This window comes from Aspergillus nidulans, chromosome II (assembly GCF_000011425.1).
Source record: "Aspergillus nidulans FGSC A4 chromosome II".
NCBI classification, from domain to species: Eukaryota; Fungi; Ascomycota; class Eurotiomycetes; order Eurotiales; family Aspergillaceae; genus Aspergillus; species Aspergillus nidulans.
The window spans coordinates 1,100,982-1,122,703 of NC_066258.1; the positions used below are offsets into that span (position 1 = coordinate 1,100,982).

The following is a 21,722-nucleotide window of genomic DNA, read 5'->3' on the forward strand; positions in this document are numbered from 1 at the left end:
GATATTTCCCTCTCCATATAGCGTCAATAACCTCTTCACTCTAAATCTAATTTGAAGTAATTGGGATCCTCTTCATTGACTGCTGGCTGGGGCTTGAAAAACGATAACCTAGTACTGTATATATAAATTTTTTTTTTCCCACGTCGTGGCCTGAACTCGTCGAACGAGCCACAAGGAGAGAACGGTTTGCAGTCTTGAACAGTAGTGCATTGCTAGGAAGCCATTAATCAATGAATAAATAAATTATTGACAACGTCAACGTCCTCATACTCATGAGCGATGCCGACTCCCTGCAGTGGAACGGTAGGGCGATAGAGCAACACTGGGCACTGCAAGCCCTAAACGGAATTAGCCTAAACCACAGCATCTCACTGCATGGAATTACATTGGGTAGACGACTGCTCACCATAATATGATCCCACCTTGCTGTTCCTGCTCCTAGACCCAAGAGAGGCGCAGGTATCTCACAAAACTTCGCCACATAATCTACATGCGCTCAGATCGCTCCCGTGCAAGAAATGTCCTATTTTGCTATGTGTTTTCCATGTCGCAGGATTCTCCCATCAATTCAGGAGGCAGAAATGGGGACTATGAGCACTGTGGCTGTCCACACCAGAGCAGAAAGATTCAGATATGCAGATTCTGTGGAATTTGCACATTGCTTATGTATCTCCTTGCTCGTGCGTCAAGGGCAAGAAGTCAGTATTTAGGGCTGGGATGAGAGGTGGAATTAGGATATCTGATATTGATTCAGGTTAGAGGTTTTCGTGGCTTGCTTGCTGAGTTCCTTCTCGAAAAAAGGAAGGAGGAAGTCCGGTCTTCTTTCAGACTAACGAAAGCAAACGAAGCCTTGTCATCATGATGGTATTTTGCGACGAAGGCTCAGACTTAAGCTTCCAGTCGTCCCAATCATGGCACGGAGTTCGGTGTGGACCTCGAAGAAGTCGTTCGCACTGAATCCAGTGAACGTGGACAGGACGAAGAATATTTTTGATTTTTTATTGAGGCATTGTTTGAGAGGATATATATTCAGATGACTTGCCTCGTCCAGCGAAGGCGCAATGCAATTGAAGAAGAAACAACCATGAGCAAACGGACAAGCAGGCAGAGAAAACACAATAATGCAGAGCAAGTCCAACCTAGCGACTCGGAATCAAGAAATAACAGAGCAGAGAAAGTTGAAAAGATGTCGGACAGAAACGAGTCGAGCAAAAGTTAGTGAAAGAAGCTCGAGCCATGGCCGCAGTAGAAGAAAAAAAGAAGAGAACGCATGCAGAGCCGGAATACTGAATACAAGAGACTGGTGCATGTGTCTAGAGTGGATGAAGCTAAGCAAGATGTGAATGAACGGTCTATCAGCTCAGGGTTGCGGCTACGGGCAGTTAGGGCTAGCTCCTACTCCACAGACTAGTTCTCAAACATGACCGCCAGAAACAAATCGAGGAAAGGACAAACATGCCTTTATAAAGGTGTAGCCAGCTATATGACTGATAAAGGCCAGATTGCGCCTGCGTGATGGACCTAATTCTCCCTTCCAAGTCGGTCAGGCCCTTACTCTTGAAGATGCATAGTAGGATGACATGGCAAGCAAAACGAGTATAATATCAAGCCCTATACCCTAAACGCTCAATCTAGCTTTGCAGTTATCTCACTTACCAGCTTGCCCACCTGCACTGCATGTTTTCATGTTGCTAGGCTTCTCCTCTCACCCTCACCCTCAACCCTAACTCCAACCCCTCCCAATCAACCTGCGGCCCTTCAAACATCTTCCTCCCACCAAGCCCCCAAAACAGCAAAATAAGGCCAAAGATTCCGACTGCAACAGCAGGCGTATAATTTGCCGACGCAAGGTTCACCGGAATCTCAGGCGGGAGGCAAACGAATACACCCAGGACAATAATCCACAGGATTGAGAAGGCGTTGCAGAGTGAACCGAGAAGGGGCCCAAGACTCAGGTACCTGGGAGGAAGAATGCTCATATCCGTATTCGTCTTTGAGCTGCTGGTGAGCAGTGATCGTGCTCGCTGGAGCAAAAGAATTCCCTGCGGTACCGCATACGTGATATTCAGAAACAGCACTGCAGAGGTGATTATTGAGTTGAAGGCCGTTGTGGAAGCTAGGTAGAGCAGCCCATAGAGCAGGACGAAGACAAATGCGGCTGTCGTAGTGCGGACGGGGAATTGAAATGTAGGACTGATGGCACTGAAGTAGCGAGGAAAGGGGGTGCCGTTCTGTCCTTTGGTCAGATATTACTTAAACCATATCAAAGAGCGAGGTGGAAAAGGTGAAGGCCGAGCAGACTTACATCTCGTGCAAAAGCCCAGGCAAGTCGGCCGCTGGTTACCCATTGGGAAGGTAGGCATGCTGTGCGCATTTCTCAGTAAGCTTGATAGAGATGAAGAGTATATGAGAACATACAGATATAGACGATTAGAATCCATATAATGAGAAACATTGTGCCTGTCCTACTGCCAGTCCTATGAATATTCAGCGATGCGGCCTATATCAACCACTAGTGATCATTACTAGCGACTCACGCCTGATGGATAAGCTCTGCGCTTGGAAGAGGGGAGTCCATGATCTCCACTGTATCACTTGAAAACAGCAGTAGTGCTATGAAAAGCGGCAAAGTCGTTGCCAGACCGATCATCAGCGTCGTGATAATAATCTGCGGCACACGGCGGCCGGGGTGCTGCATTTCTTCGGCGATGTGGAGGGCTATTTGGCCATCATCAGTCCTTTTGACGCTTCAGGAATGTGCAAAGCTCTTCACCTCCATCTGTTCCCCCAAACGCGTACATGGCGTTGCATATGCCCAGCATCCAAGATACTCCAGATCCCCAGCCTGTCTTGCCGGCGGATGGGCTGACGAGAAACGAAGGCTGCTGAACTTGCTCATGCATACCGGTAGGAACGAAAAGCGTCATTGCTACGCCGACGATAGACAGAAGCAAGGTGATCTGGCAGATAACTGAGATCTTCTTGGATGCGACGAAGACAGGGATTACTGCCGGCAGCATTAGTAGCTCATTTGACTAAAGGTAGGGTTTGGGGAGGGGATATTTGCTTGTGATTGTCGCCATCGCAACGAAAAACAGATAGATCTGCCACTGCGTTGCCTTGAAATTCGGGTCAAAGAAGTGTATTATCCCGGCTAAAGTCGTTGCAGTAAGGGAGATGCCAGATGACCTAGCCTCCATCAATATCTACGCACCGTTCCTCCGCTCACCAGAAAATAAGACCAAGCCGCAGGCAGACATACGTCGTAACCCACCACGCAACAACGGACATCCACCCGATGACATACGCCGCAAACCTCCTAGATCTGCGCGGGGCCAGCAAGAAGCAAAAATGATACTGGCCGCCGGACGACGGAAACGCAGACCCAATCTCCGCAAGGCCGATGCTGATAATTGACTGTGCGATAAAGGCGAGTAACAGCCCGACGATGACAAGGCGCGGACCACCATATTTCATGTTCTGGCCAAAGTTGCTCTACGTATCGCAGTTAATAGCGAACAGAGTGGAAGTGAAGGAGGGCAACCTACCAAGTACCCCACCCATGAGTTTGTGATGGAGAAGCCGAGGCCCAGGGCTGACAGCCAGTTAAACTGCCGGCGGAGCTGGGGCTTGTGGCCGTTTGCTTGGAGGATGAGGTCATCTGCGTTGGTAGTATCTGTGTCTGGGAGGATGCCGGTGATAATATCTGGGTCAGTTCCGCTGGATGAGTCATGCTTGCTTTCTTCTTCTCTCTCTAGGACACTCGTTGTCATGGCTGCTCCAAGATAGGAAGGTTGCTTTTTACTGTTCAGTTTGTTAAAGTTGTACGCTTCAGATCTACACATGTGTACTCAGTACTTGGGTATACTTGGAACCTACATTCCTGGAAGCTGAGCAAGCGCAATGAGGCAAGGAGGTAGTTGTGAAACAGTCGCGATGCCTGAACCGTGCCTTGATTTAATTAAACTCAAATAGATTGTATAGACGTAACGCCCGTCTGAATCGACGTCGCAACAAAAGAGTAGGTAGTTTGCGAGAGTTAGGGCTAGTGGGGATGTGTCGCGGAACGAGCGACGGGGCGGTCTGCTGTGCCTATAAACGCCGTCGCCTTTATAGACAGTTAATGTAGCACAGAACCACGCGGCTGCAATAAGGAGAGTATCTGCAAGGCGTAAATCCTGTGTCTCCAACCTCGATATGTCCCCATAACGTGCCAGGACTGCTCGCAGGACTCCCCAGATAGGCAATACCCTCAGCTATGACGCGCTGATTGTCTTCCAGTCGAGACTCTTGCTGCTCAAACATGCAAAGAAGCTGTCAGGTATTCCTAGGCCTTAAGTCAGAAGCCCATCTTTTGTCGTATCTTTTTGCTGCTAGTTCGATCGCCTATCCTGAAGACACCGTATCATTGCAGACCAGAAATCCTGTGACTGGCGAGTGCTTACGCGGGGTAATCGCCAAGATTTCGAGTGAAGATATCGAATGGATGCCTCTGAAGCCAATGTCGCACGAAGAGAGCGAGTGACGTCCAGGGACGCCTCGTGGTACAGCAAATGCCCCTTCACGAGGATGGGAGGCAGGTCATGAGCCTGCCGTGCATACGCTGCTGAACGGTCACTACCGACACACAGATATTGTGGTAGAGCGAGCTGAAGGGGACCGTTCGTCCAGCTGCCAACCGAACAAGCCTATGTGTAGTTACCCCGGCTTGCAAGAAGCCTAGCCTTGCTCCAATGTGAAGTGGATACCGAGACAAGCTGTACTGGGTACCGTAGTTAAGCCCGAAGGAGTGTAGATACAGTGAATACTCGGCCAGTACTGCCGAAGATTTGGACATTGAGAGAGAATATGCGTATGTTATACTTTGTACTCACCTACTCAGTAACTTGTATCGAGAAAAACTGTGGGAAATGCCCTAGAAGCCTCAGGCAGAGATGAATATTCCTGCTGGTTTGATCCCAGAATGCTAGAGGTTCATGTTTACGCCCGAGTACGTTCACGGATCTCCGGCTCCTCTGCACCCGACCCGGCCCTACCCGTATGGACTATAGTCAGCTTCCATTATGGTCAGCTTAGGGCTTCGGCGGCTCGGGTTCCGGGGCGGCGTCCAGCGGGAGAAGCGGGTCCTCCCGCTCCTCCAAATATGGAAAGTATGGAGATGAAACCCACCGTGATGAGACAATCGGGCAAGGGATGGAGTCCATACTCACCATTCACCATCTTCATCATGCATTTCGGAAGTCTCGGCGCTATCGGAACCGGCATTTAACCATCCGCTTCCGTGCCAGGAATACCTAGTCTACCGTGCATCTCCACCATAGATCGACAAGAACGAGGCACTAGAGTCCAGAGGCCTGAGAAGCTAAGCCTGAGTGCATGTGCACAGTATCGGGTATTTGCAATGTCCCAATCTGCCAGAGCAGTGCGTGCCCCACCCTGACGGCTCGGTATGTTTGTAGGAGGAATTTGTAGGTATAAAGTATCCCCCCGTTCGCCTGAAGATAAACCTTCAATTGTACTACCTACCGCTCACTCCCCACCTAGGCTACCTTATCACCAGTCAAGCTGGTGGCCAGTCCAACAGTTATGCAAACAGCCCTGCAACGAGACCCCAACACGGGCATCTCGATCCTGATCGTCGGCGGCGGCATCGCCGGCCTCTCCTTCGCGATCGAAGCCCACCGCAAGGGGCACAATGTCCGAGTGATCGAACGGCGCTCTGCGGGAAAGACAGATGGTACGTGGGATATTCATTATTTAGACGCTTGAAACTATCTGTACTAACCGATTGTCTAGGTGAAATCATTGCCATCACGGGCCCAGCCCTCCACACCCCGCACAAGTGGCCGGGATTTATGGATAAGGCACGCAAAGAGGCCGTCCCTCCGGGCATCACGATGCGCAAGTATGATGGCACCACGATTGGGACCTTCCCCGTTGGCGACCCCAGCAACCCCTCGCTGCCGATTTACCGGTCGAAACTGCATCGCGTGCTAGGTGAGTATGCCGCGCAGCTGGGTATTGAGGTGGAGCTTGAGACTAGTGGCTTCGGGTACTTTGAAGGAGAGAGCGATGCTGGAGTTATTCTCGCCGACGGCCGCAGACTGACAGCAGACCTGGTTGTTGCTGCTGACGGGGTTGGATCGCTGTCGTGGGAGCTTGTCATGGGCACGAAGCAGCCTCCTGTGTCTTCAGGGTTCGTGCTGTACCGGGTGACTTTTCCTGTTGGGCCGGCGCTGGAGAATCCGGTTGTTGCGAGGGAGTTTGAGGGCTATAAGAACCGGGCGTTTCTGCATGCGGGGCCGGGGGCGCATATGGTTTCTTGTAAGAATGGGGACGAGGTTTGCTATTTGCTTACCTGCAGGGTACTGCAATCCATTATATATCCCTAACTCCCAGTCGGTTGATGATGGCGCCGATGCTAATGGTTTCTATGGCGTGAAGGAAGATAACACTACCGCCGCCGAAGATTGGGCCAAGAACACCTCCATCGACAAGGCGCTCGAGGCCGTGGAGGGCTGGGAGCCCTTCGTATCTGAGCTCATCAAGGCAACTCCCAACCGTACATTGCTCGACTGGAAGCTCATGTGGCGAGACCCCCAGCCGAAATGGGTATCGGATGGCGGGCGTGTCGTGCAAATTGGCGATGCTGCCCATCCATTTCTCCCTACCTCTGCTAGCGGGGGAACAATGGCCATGGAGGACGCGTTCTCGCTTGCTGCTTGTCTAAAAATTGCCGGAAAACAGGACATATCAACGGCGACGAAGGTGCATAATCATCTGCGGTAAGTCTTCTTCCAGATGTATGGGAGGCGAAAGCTGATAGGCGTAGCTTTGAACGTGTCTCTTGCGCACAGAAAATGGGCTTCAAGAACCGCGAGCTCTACCACAAGACCGACTGGGACGCTGTGGCCAAAAACCCCAAGATCATGGGCAAGATGGTGGGGGATTGGCTGTTGAAGCATGATCCGGAGAAGTATGCATATGAAAACTATGAGAAGTGCAAGAATTTTCTGCTGCATGGGGAGCCGTTTGCAAATACCAATGCCGTGCCTGGGTATACGTATAAACCCTGGACGGTCAAGGAGCTTCTGGAGGCGTCGGAAAGGGGGGAGGCAATCGTGGATGAGGGAAAGTGGTGATGGTGGTAAGGAGATAGACTGACAAGATAGATCGATATATCACAGGATTACTGATATAGATTCTTTATTCTCTCGGCGAGGTTATACCACTGGAAATGGTCCAGTCGTACTTGGGTGCATACACCAGCCACCAAAATTGCTAGCCAGTACCATAGACCAGGCCTATCCCTGGCTGAATGAAAAAAATAAGATAAACTGATTATCGGCACGGAGCGTAGTGGCCCATTTGAATCGTTGAGTTAGGTAGTTCAACAGAAGCCAAAATGAGGTTTAAATCGGTCATCAAAATCACTTCTTTGGATTACCTGGATGAATTCTATCGCAATGATGTCTCCGCCATCTACGACTATGTTAACTAGAGCCTGTGGTCAGCGCATGCGGGCAGTAACCCATGACAAGACAGGGAATTCACTTTCAACATATTGTACTTTCATTAGGGCTCCGTCGACAACAGTGCGCAATGAAGCGAACGCCGATGGTTAAAACCTTATCATACCGCACCAGTGAGAAGACGTTCTCCAAGTGAAATCCTTCTAGTTCCACCAGTAGATCTTGAATACCATGAGGTCTCAGATCTGATCAATTGTTAGTACCCAGTGGAGCTGACTCGTTCCACAAGCTGAAAGAGCGGCAAAATGCACTACCAACAGCTTGCATAAGCGCAGCTGAGCCAGCTTGTATTCAAGTGGGAAAGCGAACGTCGTATTCTGGAACTTATGTACTGGTCAGTTGGGGACCGAGTCACCGGTGAGGGGTTATGCCAAGTATCAGTTGACTGCCTCTGCGCATGTCGTGTATATCGGCACCATGTGAAGTTAATAGTCGAGCGGCAAGAGGGTAGCTAGACCAATCCATGCACCATTTGGGCATCTGAACCGCATGCAGGAACAGATATCCGGAGCTTAGTGGGCTTTATGAAGAACAACAAATTCTCTTCACCACCATGTCTTCTAATCTCCATGGAAAGCGTCGAGTCACTTCAACCATCGAAACCACGTTCTGAGCGTGCCCTAGTGAATTGGAAACCTATCATGTGAACGATATTCCGCGGTAAGACTTCTGTTGGCATCCTCCTGGATGCATTTGTTGGCGAGCTAGGCCGTGAGGATACGACTGCTGGGGTTAGGGCTTATCAGCCACAACGTTCCGGCCGGACAACTTGGCATTGAGCAATTGAAATGCAACTCTAGGGCCATTCAGACCGTTATCGACAGTCACTGGCTCCTTGGAGAGGAGAAAGACATTGATCGAGGCGCAGATGTGCACTGCTAGTAAGCCCATGGCAGCGAACACCGGGGCCCTCCGGGAGGCAAAGTTCTGTCGCAGGTGCCGGAGGTCATTGAGTTGCGCAATAATATGACAAGGTCAGTGTTGATATTGACGACTCTGTAATCAATCACGAAAATGGCAGGCCATGGTGAATGTTGTGTGATCCATCCGAAATGTCCAACCACTATTCAAGTTGTTCGTTAGTGCCGAAGTCGACGGCGAGCTAATCTGGGCGAGCGGGCTTCGGAAAAATCACACATTCCATTTGCTTCACTGTGCTGCGCTTCATTTGGAAAATCCCATGCAAACGGCGGCGGGCGTGGGACCCTGGTGATTGGGCAGGAATAGCTTTTTGGGGCTGGGGCTGGAATCAAGACAGTACGAGTAACGGTAGCGTCTGTCCTTAAGTGAAACGGTCAACGAGTTTTCCCACGGTTGCGGCCGGAAGCATGTGTTTGCCAGAGAGTTGGCGCCGATAGACAAAACATAAGACCGACTTCCGAAGCGGTCGATAGACCTTGAGTGTTATAGGCCTCCTTAACGCCGTCAGGACGGCGATATGGCCGTGCGCTAAGCAAATGCCTCCGGTGAGCTGACAATAACAGACTCTCCGATTTGTCTGCAGGATCTGAACCCCTGACCTTAGAATTATTCAAAAAAGAAAAATAGAGTCGAGAAAAGAATGTGAGTCCATCAGAGTGGCGGCAGTGGTCTGGTCCGTGAGGTCGGTGGAAAACAGCACGAGCCTTAATATTTCTGGACCATTTCCACAGATAGATGATGCTTCAGCTCTCCACTATCACGAAACAGTTCGTCCATATTTTAGTCCGTGACATTTTAAGCCATCTTGAATGAGCCCAGTAAACACCTGTACAACGGATTCTTTGATTCGTGGTTTGGTGAGTCATGGGCGTGGAATCGGGATGGATGATGTCAATTGGACAATCGGCGGGGTGGCATGATCTCTGCAGCGGATAGCCTTTTCCCGCTTCAGGTGATTGACAGCATGCATAATCAATTGATAACCAGTTTGGTGAACTATGGAGTGCTATCCCGCTGAGCGAAACTCTGAGCGTAATCCAATTCATTCGGACAGACAACAATCCGCATCGCGTCATGAGTGCCCAATTTTCGAGTAAGGACCGCAGGTGATTGCTCAGCGTAAAGGCGCCATTTCGCGCAAATATACCGCCATCCCATGACTTTTGGGGGACTCGTTCCTGGGCCGAGTCAAGCCTAGTAGAACCGCCCCGCCGTCAGGCTTCGGCCGGAATTCGATCTTGATCGTGGCGTGAGAAAGGCCCCTTGACACGCGTTTTGGATCCCTGCCTCAAGGCCAGAAACCGCATCCGCTTGTGAAACGAATGGGATCCCTGAACACAGAGCGGCTCAGCTGTATCCGAAACACCTGTTCAAAAATAGTTAGAAGCATAAGGTGTATTTTTCAGAACTTTGACGAGTGTGCGCCAGTGTTCTCGCAGGGAGAGAGAGAAGGAGAGGAGCTCCTCCTGCAGTAGAGAGAGTGGAGAGCCCCGCATGACCCCCACAGCTTCATTGTATGGTATGCCTGCTGATACCCAAGTACAATCAGGGTATATATCTCAAGGCCAGTCCCCATTTCAATCCCATTATTGCTTTTTATTTCTTTCAGATCCTCTCTGCCTTTGAACAAATCCGAGACATTCCTGCAAAGTCGCAATATCACTAGCCGAAGTGCCAAGTCACTCAGACCTTCAACACCATGTCTACTATCCAGCTTCAGGCCGTCCGCCCAACAATCCGCCACTTTTCAGTCCACCGCGCTCAGACAACTAGTCGCACATCGCGCTTCGTCACATCATCATGTCTAGTTTCTGCTGTCGTGCTTCCCTTCGTCCCACCGGCCCTCGAGAGCTCGCGTGAGCGGAATCAAGGCTCCCCGAACCATAGCAGGTGAGTTTCCACGACGCTGAAAATATTGTGGTAACCGAGGTCACCGAGGTGACAGTCATGGCTAGCTAACGTGTATTTTCCTTAGACCGCACCCTCCGCTCTGCTTTCATGCTCGCTGATGCTGACGCAGAGCGCAAACCCAAGTCGTCAATCGGATCGGAAATCGTTTCCGAAGTACCCATACTACGGAGACTACTCCGATATACCTAAACGCCGATTCCCGACGCACTGGGTTTTTGAACGGCCACAATATCTGCCTCTGTGCTTGCTCTGACGAGACCCGTCTTTTTTTAGACACTAATGGCGTTCGGTGGATCTTATTTGCTTTTTGGTTTAACTGGGTGAGATGCATCTGCATCAGTGGCGTCCGAGGCGGGTGGCTTTCTGTTTTGCTTTTGGAGTCTGGCATAATATCAGTTAATGAATGATCGGTATGGGCATGATTTGGAGGTACTGTAAACGAGAAAAGATACCATACAGCACTGGGCGCTTTGATATGCGTAATCTACGCCGATTGACTTAATAGGGTGATTCATTCTTAAGTTTCCGGCACCTGTAAGCACAACGCTTCAATTTAGATACAGGAATATTGTACAGGCCGTCAGCCAGCCGGCTGACTATAAGGCGGATGCACCACAGTTTACTAGACCCAAGGATAGTCCTTTCATCTGAGTACCCGGTAGCTTCTTACAACCGGTTACCAGGCGGAGGTCGGAAAGGCCGCGCAGCCTCATACTTTCCTTTCTCCAGCAATCGATCTTCCTCGGTCTCGGGCTCGTGTCGAGTCGGTGCCGGATCGTGGCTCGCTTCTTCACTCGGCGAGGCTACATCATCCGAAGCGTTTTGGTGGCGTGCCTGATTGGCGCGTTTGTAGCTCGCGTTGCTGGAAGGGGTTGAGATGGGCTCCGGCTTGGAAGCCGCTGCCTGGCGTCGGTGCTCCGCCTCCATCGCGGCAAGCTGGGCCTTTTTCTTCATATCCGCTTCGAATCTCGATTGTCGGTCGGCATTGATCGATTTTTTAGCAAAGTAGTAGGCTCCGCCGCCGGCTGGTGTCATTGGGTTAACATAGATTTGCTTGATTGTGTCTTGTGGTGGGGAGGTGGCATACCGACGCAGAGCGTACCCCAGCCTACCCTATATACATCATTGTGTCAGCGGTCCATGTCGGCCGTATACGGCTCCGTAGGTAGGTAGGCAGGTCCGCTCACCAGGTGGATCGAATCTATTCGGTTGTTGGACACCGCCTGGTTAGTTTCTAGGATAATTAAAGTCAAAGGGATTTTCCGACTCACAGTATTCATTGTGATATCTGGTTGCGAGTGGGAGACAGGCCAGCTCAAGTTCGCGACTGAAAATACACTACGTCAACAGTGATAATAGCCACTTTCCTGCCGCTTGAGAAGTCCAGCAGAACTAATCCAAATACGGACTAGCGCTACAGCGGGTCACATGTCGCCGGAGCCTCATCTAGGCTTCTGTCTTCCTCGATTTCGCCTCTTTTGAATCCCATTTACGTTCCTCGAGTCCGACGCCTTTTATCTACCCTTCGATGGCAGTATCCGCAGCCAGGCAGCTTGCAAAATCATAGGAAGGGATGAGCTATTTCCCTTGAGCTTAACTGGGCACTGGTAGCCCGCAAGAAGCGGGACCCGAGTGCCTCTAAACACAAGTGCTTGCGTATAGACGATAGATTCTGCATAAAAAAAGCCATCAAACCATCCACCAACATTATGCCGGTCAAACGCAAGGCGACTGACAGTATGGCTTCCACAGAGCGTCGTGTAGACGCAGGCTGACTAGGATAGGTGGTCGGTCCAGTAGAGCGTCGAAGCGTGCAACCCCTGTGCCTGATGCCCCGGAAATTGATAGCGACGATGATTACTCCGATTGGGAGCAGGATGCGAAGAAGGACAACCTAAAAGGTAAACAAGAGTGTTGTTTTTACGGCGATCAAGCTGACCCGCTAGGCTTGGTGGACAAGTTTTCGCTTGAATCATTCAATAAGAAGTCCCAGAACCAAGATCCGAATTTTGGCTACAAGGACTTCTCCTCGCTCCCGTTGAAGCCGGACCATGCGAACCGACCCTTATGGATTGATCCGTTGAAAGGGACGATTACCCTCGAGAGTTTCTCTCCTCTGGCACCGCAAGCGCAAGATTTCCTCACTACGATCGCCGAACCGCTGTCGCGCCCGACTCATTTACATGAATACCGGTTGACAGGGAACAGCTTGTATGCTGCTGTGTCGGTGGGCCTCTTGCCACAAGATATTATCAACTTTTTGGACCGGTTGACGAAGACGCCTCTTCCTGAGTCAATCAAATCCTTCATCGTGGAATTTACGAAGTCATACGGAAAGATCAAGGTTGTTCTGAAACACAACAGGTTTTTTGTGGAAAGTACCGATCCGGAAATGCTGCAAATGCTGCTCCAGGATGAAGTTATAGGGTCCCAGCGCGTGCAAGCGTCAGAGGGTATAACCCAGCAAGCAGCGCCGAAAATGGGTGGTCTTGTCATTCCTGGAACTAGGGATGCCGCTGGGGTCAGGGAAACATCAGAGCAAAAGGCTGTGGACGAGAGCGCAGGCAAGCGTGCAGAAGACGATATTCTTCTAGCTATCCGCGATGACGATGACGACGATGAGCAGGCTCAGGTGCATAGTTTCGAGATACCAAATGAGGCAGTCGAGTCCGTCAAAGCACGCTGTCAAGCCATGGGTTGTCCCGCATTGGAGGAGTACGACTTCCGAAATGACGAAATTAACCCAACCCTAGATATCGATCTCAAGCCGGCTGCACGAATTCGAAGCTACCAGGAAAAGAGCTTGAGTAAGATGTTTGGTAATGGACGGGCAAAGAGTGGTATCATTGTCCTGCCTTGTGGTGCGGGCAAGACACTCGTTGGTATCACCGCTGCCTGCACGATCAAGAAGGGAACAATCATCCTTTGCACCAGTTCCATGTCAGTTGTACAGTGGAGGAACGAATTTTTGCGTTGGTCAAATATCGACCCCGGCGATATTGCCGTTTTCACTTCCGACAATAAGGAGAAATTCCGCCGGTCTACTGGTATTATTGTCTCCACTTATTCAATGGTTTCTCAAACAAGAGCACGATCCCACGACGCACAGAAGATGATGGACTGGATTCAGTCGCGGGAATGGGGTCTTATGATTCTTGACGAGGTCCACGTCGTGCCCGCGATCATGTTTCGAAAGGTTACCTCTGCCATTGCGACGCAGAGCAAGCTTGGGTTGACTGCCACACTCCTACGTGAAGATGACAAGATCAAAGATTTGAACTTCCTCATTGGTCCCAAACTATATGAGGCAAATTGGATGGAACTTGCAGAGCAAGGACATATTGCCAAAGTACAATGCGCCGAGGTATGGTGCCCAATGACTACAGAATTTTATACCGAGTATATGCGGGAGAAATCAAGAAAGGCTGCCCTATTATATACCATGAACCCTCGCAAGTTCCAGGCGTGCCAATTTCTCATTGACTACCATGAAAAAAGAGGCGATAAGGTCATCGTTTTCTCAGACAACGTGTACGCCCTTGAGAAGTACGCGCTCAAGCTGAAGAAAGCCTACATTTACGGAGGGACGCCTCAGAACGAGCGTATGCGTATCCTCGAGAACTTCCAACACAATGAACAAGTTAACACAATCTTTCTCTCCAAAATTGGCGATACATCCCTCGACTTACCTGAGGCAACCTGCCTCATTCAAATCTCTTCACATTACGGTTCTCGCCGCCAGGAAGCACAACGTCTAGGACGAATCCTCCGAGCCAAGCGCCGCAACGATGAAGGCTTTAATGCGTTTTTCTATTCTCTAGTCTCGAAAGACACGGATGAGATGTTCTACTCCTCAAAACGGCAAGCGTTCTTGGTCGACCAAGGCTATGCCTTCAAGGTCATTACCCACCTGCAGGGTATTGAAAATCTAGAGGGGCTAGCATATGCCACACCGGCAGAGCGCCGCGAGCTATTGCAAGAAGTTATGCTTCAAAATGAAAGTTCTGCGGACGTCGAGAATGTCACAGACGACCTCTTCTCTGAACGGTCTAGTGGTAACAGGGCCCGGGCAAAGCCTGGCGTCAAGCGGAGCGCCGCTACGCTTAGTGGGCTGGCTGGTGGTGAGGACATGGCGTATATCGAGTACAACAAGAGCAGAAATAAGCAACTCAAGGAGAAACAGCATCACCCTCTGTTCAGAAAGCTGGAGCGCGAGCGCCAGAGGAGAAAGAAAGAGATGGAGAATTTCAATCGATAGGCTGCTGTTTACATATTGTGTACATGTGGCAGAATGCATTAAGCAACTTAAATGCAAAACATCGCTTAAAGCTGATGATACTGGTAGTTTACCGCTATCCGTAAGAAAGCTCCTGTTTACTCGTTTCAATGATTGCAGTTAAATGAACGCTAAACAGTGCTTGTTACCTGATAATGTAAAGCCCAGTTGCCACATACGTCACGTGGTGATAGAGCGAGTGGGGCGATCCCCAACAGCTTCAAAGATCGGCTTCAAGAACATTCGAAGCTCATCCACCCAAAACACTTTCTGCTTGATACATCCTGCAAACTATCAAACAAGGCTCACACTATACACCTTCGATCTGCCAATCTATCTCTGGATATTAGTTCAGTATGGCAGGCGAGGAAGATCCCAGAAATACGCAAACTGCTTCCTCGCCTGGGAGCTCCCGCCAATGGACTGATGATGAGAACCCCTTCGTCGCTTTCCGTCGATTCGCCGATGAACAAATTTCCTCCATGTTGCAGTCTGTTATGGGCCTCCCGTCCTCTTCTACATCTCCACGCTCGGAGCACTGGGCTATTTTCTCGGACGATCAAACCTACTCCGATCAAACACGCCAGCGGCGGCGCCAAGGCCAAGAGTATAGCGACGATGGAGGCAAGGCTGATGATAATGTTCCATCAGGTTCTAGACTCAATGACCCGTCAACACTAAATGATAAATACCCGGATCGTCCTTCCAGGTCACGTTGGTATAACCCGGATAATCGGTTTGACATCGACATGTTCTTCAACTCGTTCTTCGATCGGTTCTGGCTAGACGACCATGCCATGGCCCGTCTCTTCAGCCCGTACCACCACCCAATGTTCTCAAGCATGACGAGCGCCGACTCCCCTGCTTGGCCGGTCAACTATCTCTTGTTCAGTCCGTACTCGCCTCTGCATCTAGAGCGCCAGGCGCGCTATCGGTCTCACCGGGAGCAGGGCGTCTTCACGTCCCTTATGTCGTCTATGAGTTTGTCGTCTGAAGCCGAATGTGACCCTAATGAACCCAAATGGCGTGAAGCTTTCGAGGACCTTCTCCGACTCGAGAATGGAGAGCCCATGCTGGATCGTGAGAGTGGAGCAGTTGCGAAACCAGAGTCTGGAAAAGAATGGCTAGCTGGGTTGGTAAAACGGGGTAGTTTAGGGAAGCACTGGAAATTTAGTTCTGGATCAGAGAGCCAGCCGTGGACGAGTATTACACTGGACCGCTTGGATCATTTTGACCGTCCGAAGAATGAAGCATCACCCTCTTTACCGGCACCAGAGAAGGCCGGTTCCGATTCAACTACCGAGATGTCTACCGAGATGTCGAGCAATGGCCCTTCGACGGAGCTGGATCTTTATGACCGATTCCTCGCGGATATTGACGCCCGTGAGCGTGAATTTTTTGGTGCCTTTCATAGCCCGCTTTTGCAGTTCCTCCTAGAAGATCGACGCAGAGGTCGATTCGGCATCTTCCCTTCCGAAACCAATAACAAAGACGACACAGAGAGCTGGCTAGATCTTGTATCCGGTGGAAACAAGCATACCGTCCCTGAGGCCAAAGATGAGTCTGAGTCTACTGAAGCGCATCTCTCCCGAGAACCAGCATCATCCCCGGCCGCTACAGGAGCCCAGGCTGAAATTCCGCCAGTTCAGAACTACGTCGTTTCAAACTCAGTAAGCACAGAGCGTATCCGCCTTCCAGATGGCTCAGTCCAAACTAAGACCGTGCGTACGAAGAAATACGCGGATGGCCGTGAGGAAACCAACTCGTCCACTGAGGTTGTCAATCCGCCGCAGGGCGAGCAGGGTCCTGATCAGCAATCTGGTCAGCAGCCTAATCAGACAAAGAGCGGGTGGTTTTGGAAGGATTAAGCTTCAATAAGTGATTATCTTATTGGAGGCTTTGCTAACGCCTGGTGCCAGTTTCTACAGAAATATGGGAACTTTCTGTTCCAATCATTCATACTCTTTTTTCAGCGTTTGGGGGAGTTTGTGACTTCAGAAACCCAGATCTATATCATACATGTATTATTTTGGTACTTTGTGAACTTCTCCATAGTGTTTGAATCATAACATAGTTGGAAGTAGCTGGCTTATAACACACCCCTGCAGCATACGCGGTTCGCCAAAGCATGTATATTAGTCTGAACCAAGTAGTATCACTTTATCATTTAAGAGTCTGAAATAACATATAGTGGTTTGATTTTATCTGAGAATGGATACAGCAACATCTAGAAACCTCACATTAGTCTAGAAGTTCTAACCCAAGCTATGTAGCTTGACTCCAGAATCCAACCGATGGCCATCAGAAGAGCCATCCTAATCCGCCTTGACGCTCTTTTTCTGCGCTTTTCCTGTCGTCCAGCCCCTTTCTTCCCAGTACTTGACGCTTTCTTCCATTTTCTTGTATGCCCAAGTGAAAGGAGGATCTAAGCACCGTATACGTTAGTTTTACGGCCCCAGAAGACTATACCAAGCACCAAACGCAGTGTGAAGGATGAGGAGGACTCACAAAGGAACTGCCTTAAATCGTGCCTATTGTCATCAGGGCTATACTGCTCAGCATGATAACTTGGCGTGATAACAGTCATCTTATGACGGTTAATCGCATAATTATAGAAGAAGTGTCGTGTTTTCTCATAGATCTCTCGGGGAGAATACTCATTACCCCACATGTGCAGCAGGCGCTCGTACATGCTCCAAGGGCCCAACTTGGACACTTTGCGCAGGTAACCGAACGTGCCAAGTTCGGCGTAGGTCACGCCCATGTCTGCTTCGTCGGACTGCACGTACGTTGCTGTGATGGGCTCGAGCTCGGCTGTGGGCGTGGCATTGAGGAATGAGGTTAGGATAGGCATGTCGAAGGAGGTTGCGCAATGGCCAATGAATTTCTTGAGGTCGACTTTAGAAATGGAACCGATGGGGTTTAGCTGGAGACAAAGTTAGTTTTGCTTGCCTGGCCGGGGAAAGACATATGAGGTAGCGAGGTATGACATACATCGGCGCTGCTCGCGTCGTATTTAGTCAGGTAGCCTCGTAAACTAGATGAAATGTAAGTATCTTGATTATGTTGTAGTTGTATTAGGATGGGCAGATATACCATTCTAGTCAATGTCAGCATGACGTTTTACTTCAGGAAAAAAGGGCACAAACCATCTACATTGGACGACGCCAGAACGAGAAGGCCACCGCCGCCTGGGCGCTGGCGAACTGTGGGCAGTAACGACGCGAATAAGTAAGAGAGGACCATTCTCAGACGAGCTTGAATGTTCTGCAGCGCCTGGTTTTCCGCGCGGCTACCACCGTGGACCTTAAATCTTGGCTGAAAGTTTGTGACGACGGTAAATAGATTCATCAAAGCGGTCACAACGGTGTCGAAGTTGAAGTCGATATGGTACGACCCTATCTCCGCAGCCAGCTCCTTTGCTCGGTCTCTTGTCTCTTTACTAGAGTTCTGCGTGCCCATGAAGCTGGTGTGGAAAATACGGCTACAGAAGTCAGCTATCCCTGAACGTGAGTGTTTGCAGTATGTTGCAGACATACTTGCAGACTTCTTGGCTTGTTGTGGGGAGCCAGGTTGAGCCAGCAGGCTCTGCGCAGAGCCTGCGGACATCTTTGATCACTTGCTCATTTCCTTGTTGTACTGCTTTGATAACCTCCCTGCACATAGAGTGGACAATTACTGCAGTAGCGCAACTGTCAATCCCACCACTCAGAGGAAGGAAAAATCCAGCGGCACCACTTCTCCGAAGGTAATCCCACAGCCAGCAAGCAGGTCCAAGGGCAATCTCCTCTTCTGGCGCGTGGTAGCGGGGTATGAGCGTCTCAGACGGCGCAATGCCAGGGTCAGCGTCTTCGTCCGAACGAGACAATCGCGTGTCAAGGTCAAGACGGACAAAAGGGGGCTGTCTGCTGGCTTGCATATTTCTGCTTGTTGAGGCACGGTATGTGCGCACCTGTCTCTCTTAGTACATGGCCAATCGAAGTTGAACTAATAGACGTACTTCTTCAATGTCCACGGTTGCAGTGACAACCTCCACATCGTTTAGTGAGAACTGCGATCCTTGAGCTACGATATTCCCATTTATGACAATCATAGCACATCCATCGTAGTAGAGCCTGTCACCATCACAACCTTGCTGGTTTGCATACAGGTAGATACCACCGCTCTGGCAACAGTAAGTACTGCTCATGTGTGTTGACTGAGCTGCTTACCAGTTTTGTGGCTTGTGTGATGAGGTTGACGCGCGTATCAAGCTTCTTCAGCTCATGGTGACTGCCGGATGAGTTCGAAATGATCTCAACGCCTTCAACCCAGATCAGCTACAGCAAATAACAGATTGTGAAGGCGAAAATACCTGCAAGACTGTAGGGAATATGGGGGCTAGATGGTGACGTTAGCACATTACCATTCAGCCCTACTGAAACGTCGGGTACGTACCCATTCGGTGTGAACAGTTCCTCACATGTCTCCAGTCCCAAGCATGTATCTCTCGTGCTAATGACCGCATCGCCAAAGGGAACCTTATACTGTCCTGTTATCTTGCCGACAATTTGCTCGAGGTAGTAGTCTTCAACTTCCCGGGGTCTCTGCCATGGGGTAAAGTGTCGCATTTCTCGGTAGTTTCCATCTATTCGGGCTAAAGTTAGCTATGTCTGAAGAGCCCAACCAGATGGTACCAGACGAATGGCAACATTGGGCGTGCATACCGTTGGCAAGCCACATTTTAGGGCGGATCAAGATAATTTTCCTATTGAAGAAGATGACCCTTTCACAATGTCAGCGTCCTGACGAAGCCCAATTTCATCCAACCCAGCAAAGTAGAACGAACCGGCAGTTGTATCGCACATTTCTGTGACGAACCGGCATACCCACATCGACCACAATATCCTGGCAGTCAGGATGGTCAATAATACGGGCTAGCATCTCCCATGAGTGGAGAAATGTATCTCCCTCCAGGAACCCGTCGAGAACGCCATATCCTACGCGGAAATCAATATCAATACATTTGACGAAGTGCTTCTCGCAATGCGGTCGTACCGGTGATTTCGAGCTCTGGACCGACGCGAAGGGTGGCTCCGGCGGCTTTGGCTTGGCGAATACTCTCAATAATCCTCTCGCAGTTTCCTTCCCAGTCAAGAGCCCACTGGTTCAAGGAACTGTAATAATGTTAGCTGCATTTGAGCACGAGACGAGTGAAGTATCAGCGATACGAACCATGTTGCCAGCGTAATGAGACGACCCATCTCGAAAGGGAATGAACCAAAGACGATCCAACAATTAATAGGGATTGAATCACAGCAGAGTTCCCAGCTGCCCTCCGATTATTGCCCAAGTCGACGAACAATCGCTAACCAGAATCATGAAAGCGGCTTGGACCTCCGAGTCGCGGAATGACGCAAGTCACGTGTGTGGGGTTAGTGGGCGTTACCCCTCCCTCGGCCCCGATCGCTGATTAATGGAGATCGATCGGAGGAAGGCCGGCAGCCTGGCAACCACTGCACGGTTCCTTCTAATACCCCCCTTTTCCCAGAAACTCATTTCTTGTATATACTAGGGCACAATATCGCGCCATGTCCAATAATTCACAAATCCCCAATCCCGCCCACATCCAGGCTGACTCAATGCTGGCTCGGCGGTTCGGCAAAGAGACCGTGAACTACTTCTCGAGTAAGTCTGAGCATGATAGCATCATCTCTCTCGTGTTAAAATTCTCGTGTTAAGGTGACTAGATACTGACTACTATCGTAGGCTCTCCTCTGAACCGGCTGTCATTCCTTCGATCAGATCACCCCTTCCTCTCCGCCGCTTTCAAGCACCCGTCGACCCGATTCGTTATTCTCAAGGACCTAGCGCCACTCACAAGGTCTCCTACGGAATTATACTATGCAAAGTACGATGAAGTACGCAAGCTGCTTCCAGCATCGATCTACGACAAGTCGGAGGAAGAGATAATCAAGGAGCATGATTCGCGCAAGACGGAGCCGCACCTTATCTTCTTGGGTGTGGATGAGACCGACAAGCAGCAGGACGGATTCAGCTGGAAGATCTACAGCGGGACGCCGTATTTCGCGCTTGATGTTTCGGAGAAAGGATCGGAGGAGCAACAACACAATGCGAAGGAAGTGGTTAATGGATTTGAGGCTCAAGGATTGAGTTTTCTGCAGGCAAGAGTAGCCATGACGTTCTCTGCTAATGAGGGTATGTTTCTCGACCCTAACCATGAAGAATGACGGCTAATTCTGGTATAGCGGCTATTTACGCTCAAGCTCGGGCGCTTATTGACTGGAACACCCGCAACAGCTACTGCGGCACTTGCGGCAGCCGCACCATTTCCGTAAACTCGGGCACAAAACGCGCCTGCCCACCCACCGACGCAGCGCGCGTCGCCGAGGGCAAGCCCGCCGAGAAACCAGCCTGCAGCACTCGCACCACCATTTCAAACCTCTCCTTCCCGCGTACAGACCCTACAATCATCGTGGCCGTCATCTCGTCCGACGCGAAGCGCATCCTCCTTGGCCGCTCAAAGCGCTTTCCGCCTAACTGGTACTCCACGCTCGCAGGCTTCATTGAACCCGCCGAGTCCGTCGAGGATGCAGTGCGTCGCGAAGTATGGGAAGAGGCCGGTGTGACACTATCCCGTGTCATTATCCATTCGACCCAGCCGTGGCCGTACCCGGCTAATTTGATGATTGGGGCAATTGCGCAAGTTAGTGACCCTGCGCATGAGAAGATCAACCTCGAGCATGATCCTGAGCTGGAAGATGCGCGGTGGTTTGAAATCGAGGAGGTAGAGGAGGCTTTGAGGGTTGGCACGAGCAACCTAGATCAAGCTGCTGGGCCGGGGTATAAGGAGGGGTCGTTAAGGTTGCCGCCTCCAACGGCGATTGCGAACCAGTTGATACAAGCGGCTATCAATATCGATTTTCTTGCAGACAAGTCGAAGATGTAGCTAAGACGTGGATATATAGTCAGTATCATAGACACTAGTAGATAGATTGCATGTCTTGTGCGAATCGGCGGGTACTTTGTGAGTGGGTATCATAGAAACAACATTTAACCAACTGCCGGCAATGCTATTCCTA

General features: G+C 50.3%; 8 protein-coding genes across 8 annotated transcripts, besides 1 other annotated feature; 5 read left to right on the plus strand and 3 right to left on the minus strand.

Annotated features, from left to right (window-relative positions):
* Window positions 1-21,722: part of a sequence feature (contig 1.142 171..43730(1)) that runs on past both edges of the window.
* Window positions 1,415-3,845, minus strand: ANIA_08198 (uncharacterized protein; the record flags this gene model as incomplete). Its single annotated transcript, XM_676375.1, has 9 exons — window positions 1,415-1,459; window positions 1,657-1,668; window positions 1,710-2,231; window positions 2,306-2,364; window positions 2,419-2,477; window positions 2,538-2,738; window positions 2,906-3,007; window positions 3,263-3,495; window positions 3,549-3,845. The coding sequence occupies 9 exons, from the start codon at window positions 3,843-3,845 to the stop codon at window positions 1,415-1,417; spliced, it is 1,530 nt and encodes a 509-aa protein (XP_681467.1).
* ANIA_08199 (FAD-dependent oxidoreductase) lies at window positions 5,587-7,142 on the plus strand (the record flags this gene model as incomplete). The annotated part of the gene is made up of 4 exons (XM_676376.1): window positions 5,587-5,737; window positions 5,797-6,324; window positions 6,365-6,785; window positions 6,833-7,142. 4 exons carry the CDS (start codon window positions 5,587-5,589, stop codon window positions 7,140-7,142), a joined length of 1,410 nt encoding a protein of 469 aa, XP_681468.1.
* On the plus strand, window positions 10,052-10,791 carry ANIA_11597 (uncharacterized protein). The gene is made up of 2 exons (XM_050611229.1): window positions 10,052-10,343; window positions 10,429-10,791. The coding sequence occupies exons 1-2, from the start codon at window positions 10,153-10,155 to the stop codon at window positions 10,460-10,462; spliced, it is 225 nt and encodes a 74-aa protein (XP_050467277.1). The 5' UTR covers window positions 10,052-10,152; the 3' UTR covers window positions 10,463-10,791.
* ANIA_08200 (uncharacterized protein) lies at window positions 10,817-11,644 on the minus strand (the record flags this gene model as incomplete). The annotated part of the gene is made up of 3 exons (XM_676377.2): window positions 10,817-11,477; window positions 11,552-11,587; window positions 11,636-11,644. 3 exons carry the CDS (start codon window positions 11,642-11,644, stop codon window positions 11,031-11,033), a joined length of 492 nt encoding a protein of 163 aa, XP_681469.2. The 3' UTR covers window positions 10,817-11,030.
* Window positions 11,857-14,622, plus strand: ANIA_08201 (TFIIH/NER complex ATPase/helicase subunit SSL2; the record flags this gene model as incomplete). The annotated part of the gene is made up of 3 exons (XM_050611230.1): window positions 11,857-12,101; window positions 12,149-12,265; window positions 12,311-14,622. The coding sequence occupies exons 1-3, from the start codon at window positions 12,074-12,076 to the stop codon at window positions 14,620-14,622; spliced, it is 2,457 nt and encodes an 818-aa protein (XP_050467278.1). The 5' UTR covers window positions 11,857-12,073.
* ANIA_08202 (uncharacterized protein) lies at window positions 14,913-16,815 on the plus strand. The gene has a single exon (XM_676379.2). The coding sequence runs from the start codon at window positions 14,997-14,999 to the stop codon at window positions 16,506-16,508; it is 1,512 nt and encodes a 503-aa protein (XP_681471.1). The 5' UTR covers window positions 14,913-14,996; the 3' UTR covers window positions 16,509-16,815.
* ANIA_08203 (glutamine-dependent NAD(+) synthetase) lies at window positions 16,956-19,883 on the minus strand (the record flags this gene model as incomplete). Its single annotated transcript, XM_676380.1, has 13 exons — window positions 16,956-17,065; window positions 17,149-17,566; window positions 17,635-17,677; window positions 17,737-17,740; window positions 17,790-18,106; window positions 18,180-18,592; window positions 18,641-18,805; window positions 18,852-18,943; window positions 18,995-19,020; window positions 19,078-19,267; window positions 19,509-19,619; window positions 19,678-19,796; window positions 19,855-19,883. 13 exons carry the CDS (start codon window positions 19,881-19,883, stop codon window positions 16,956-16,958), a joined length of 2,037 nt encoding a protein of 678 aa, XP_681472.1.
* Window positions 20,211-21,589, plus strand: ANIA_08204 (NAD(+) diphosphatase; the record flags this gene model as incomplete). Its single annotated transcript, XM_676381.1, has 3 exons — window positions 20,211-20,307; window positions 20,389-20,838; window positions 20,889-21,589. The coding sequence occupies 3 exons, from the start codon at window positions 20,211-20,213 to the stop codon at window positions 21,587-21,589; spliced, it is 1,248 nt and encodes a 415-aa protein (XP_681473.1).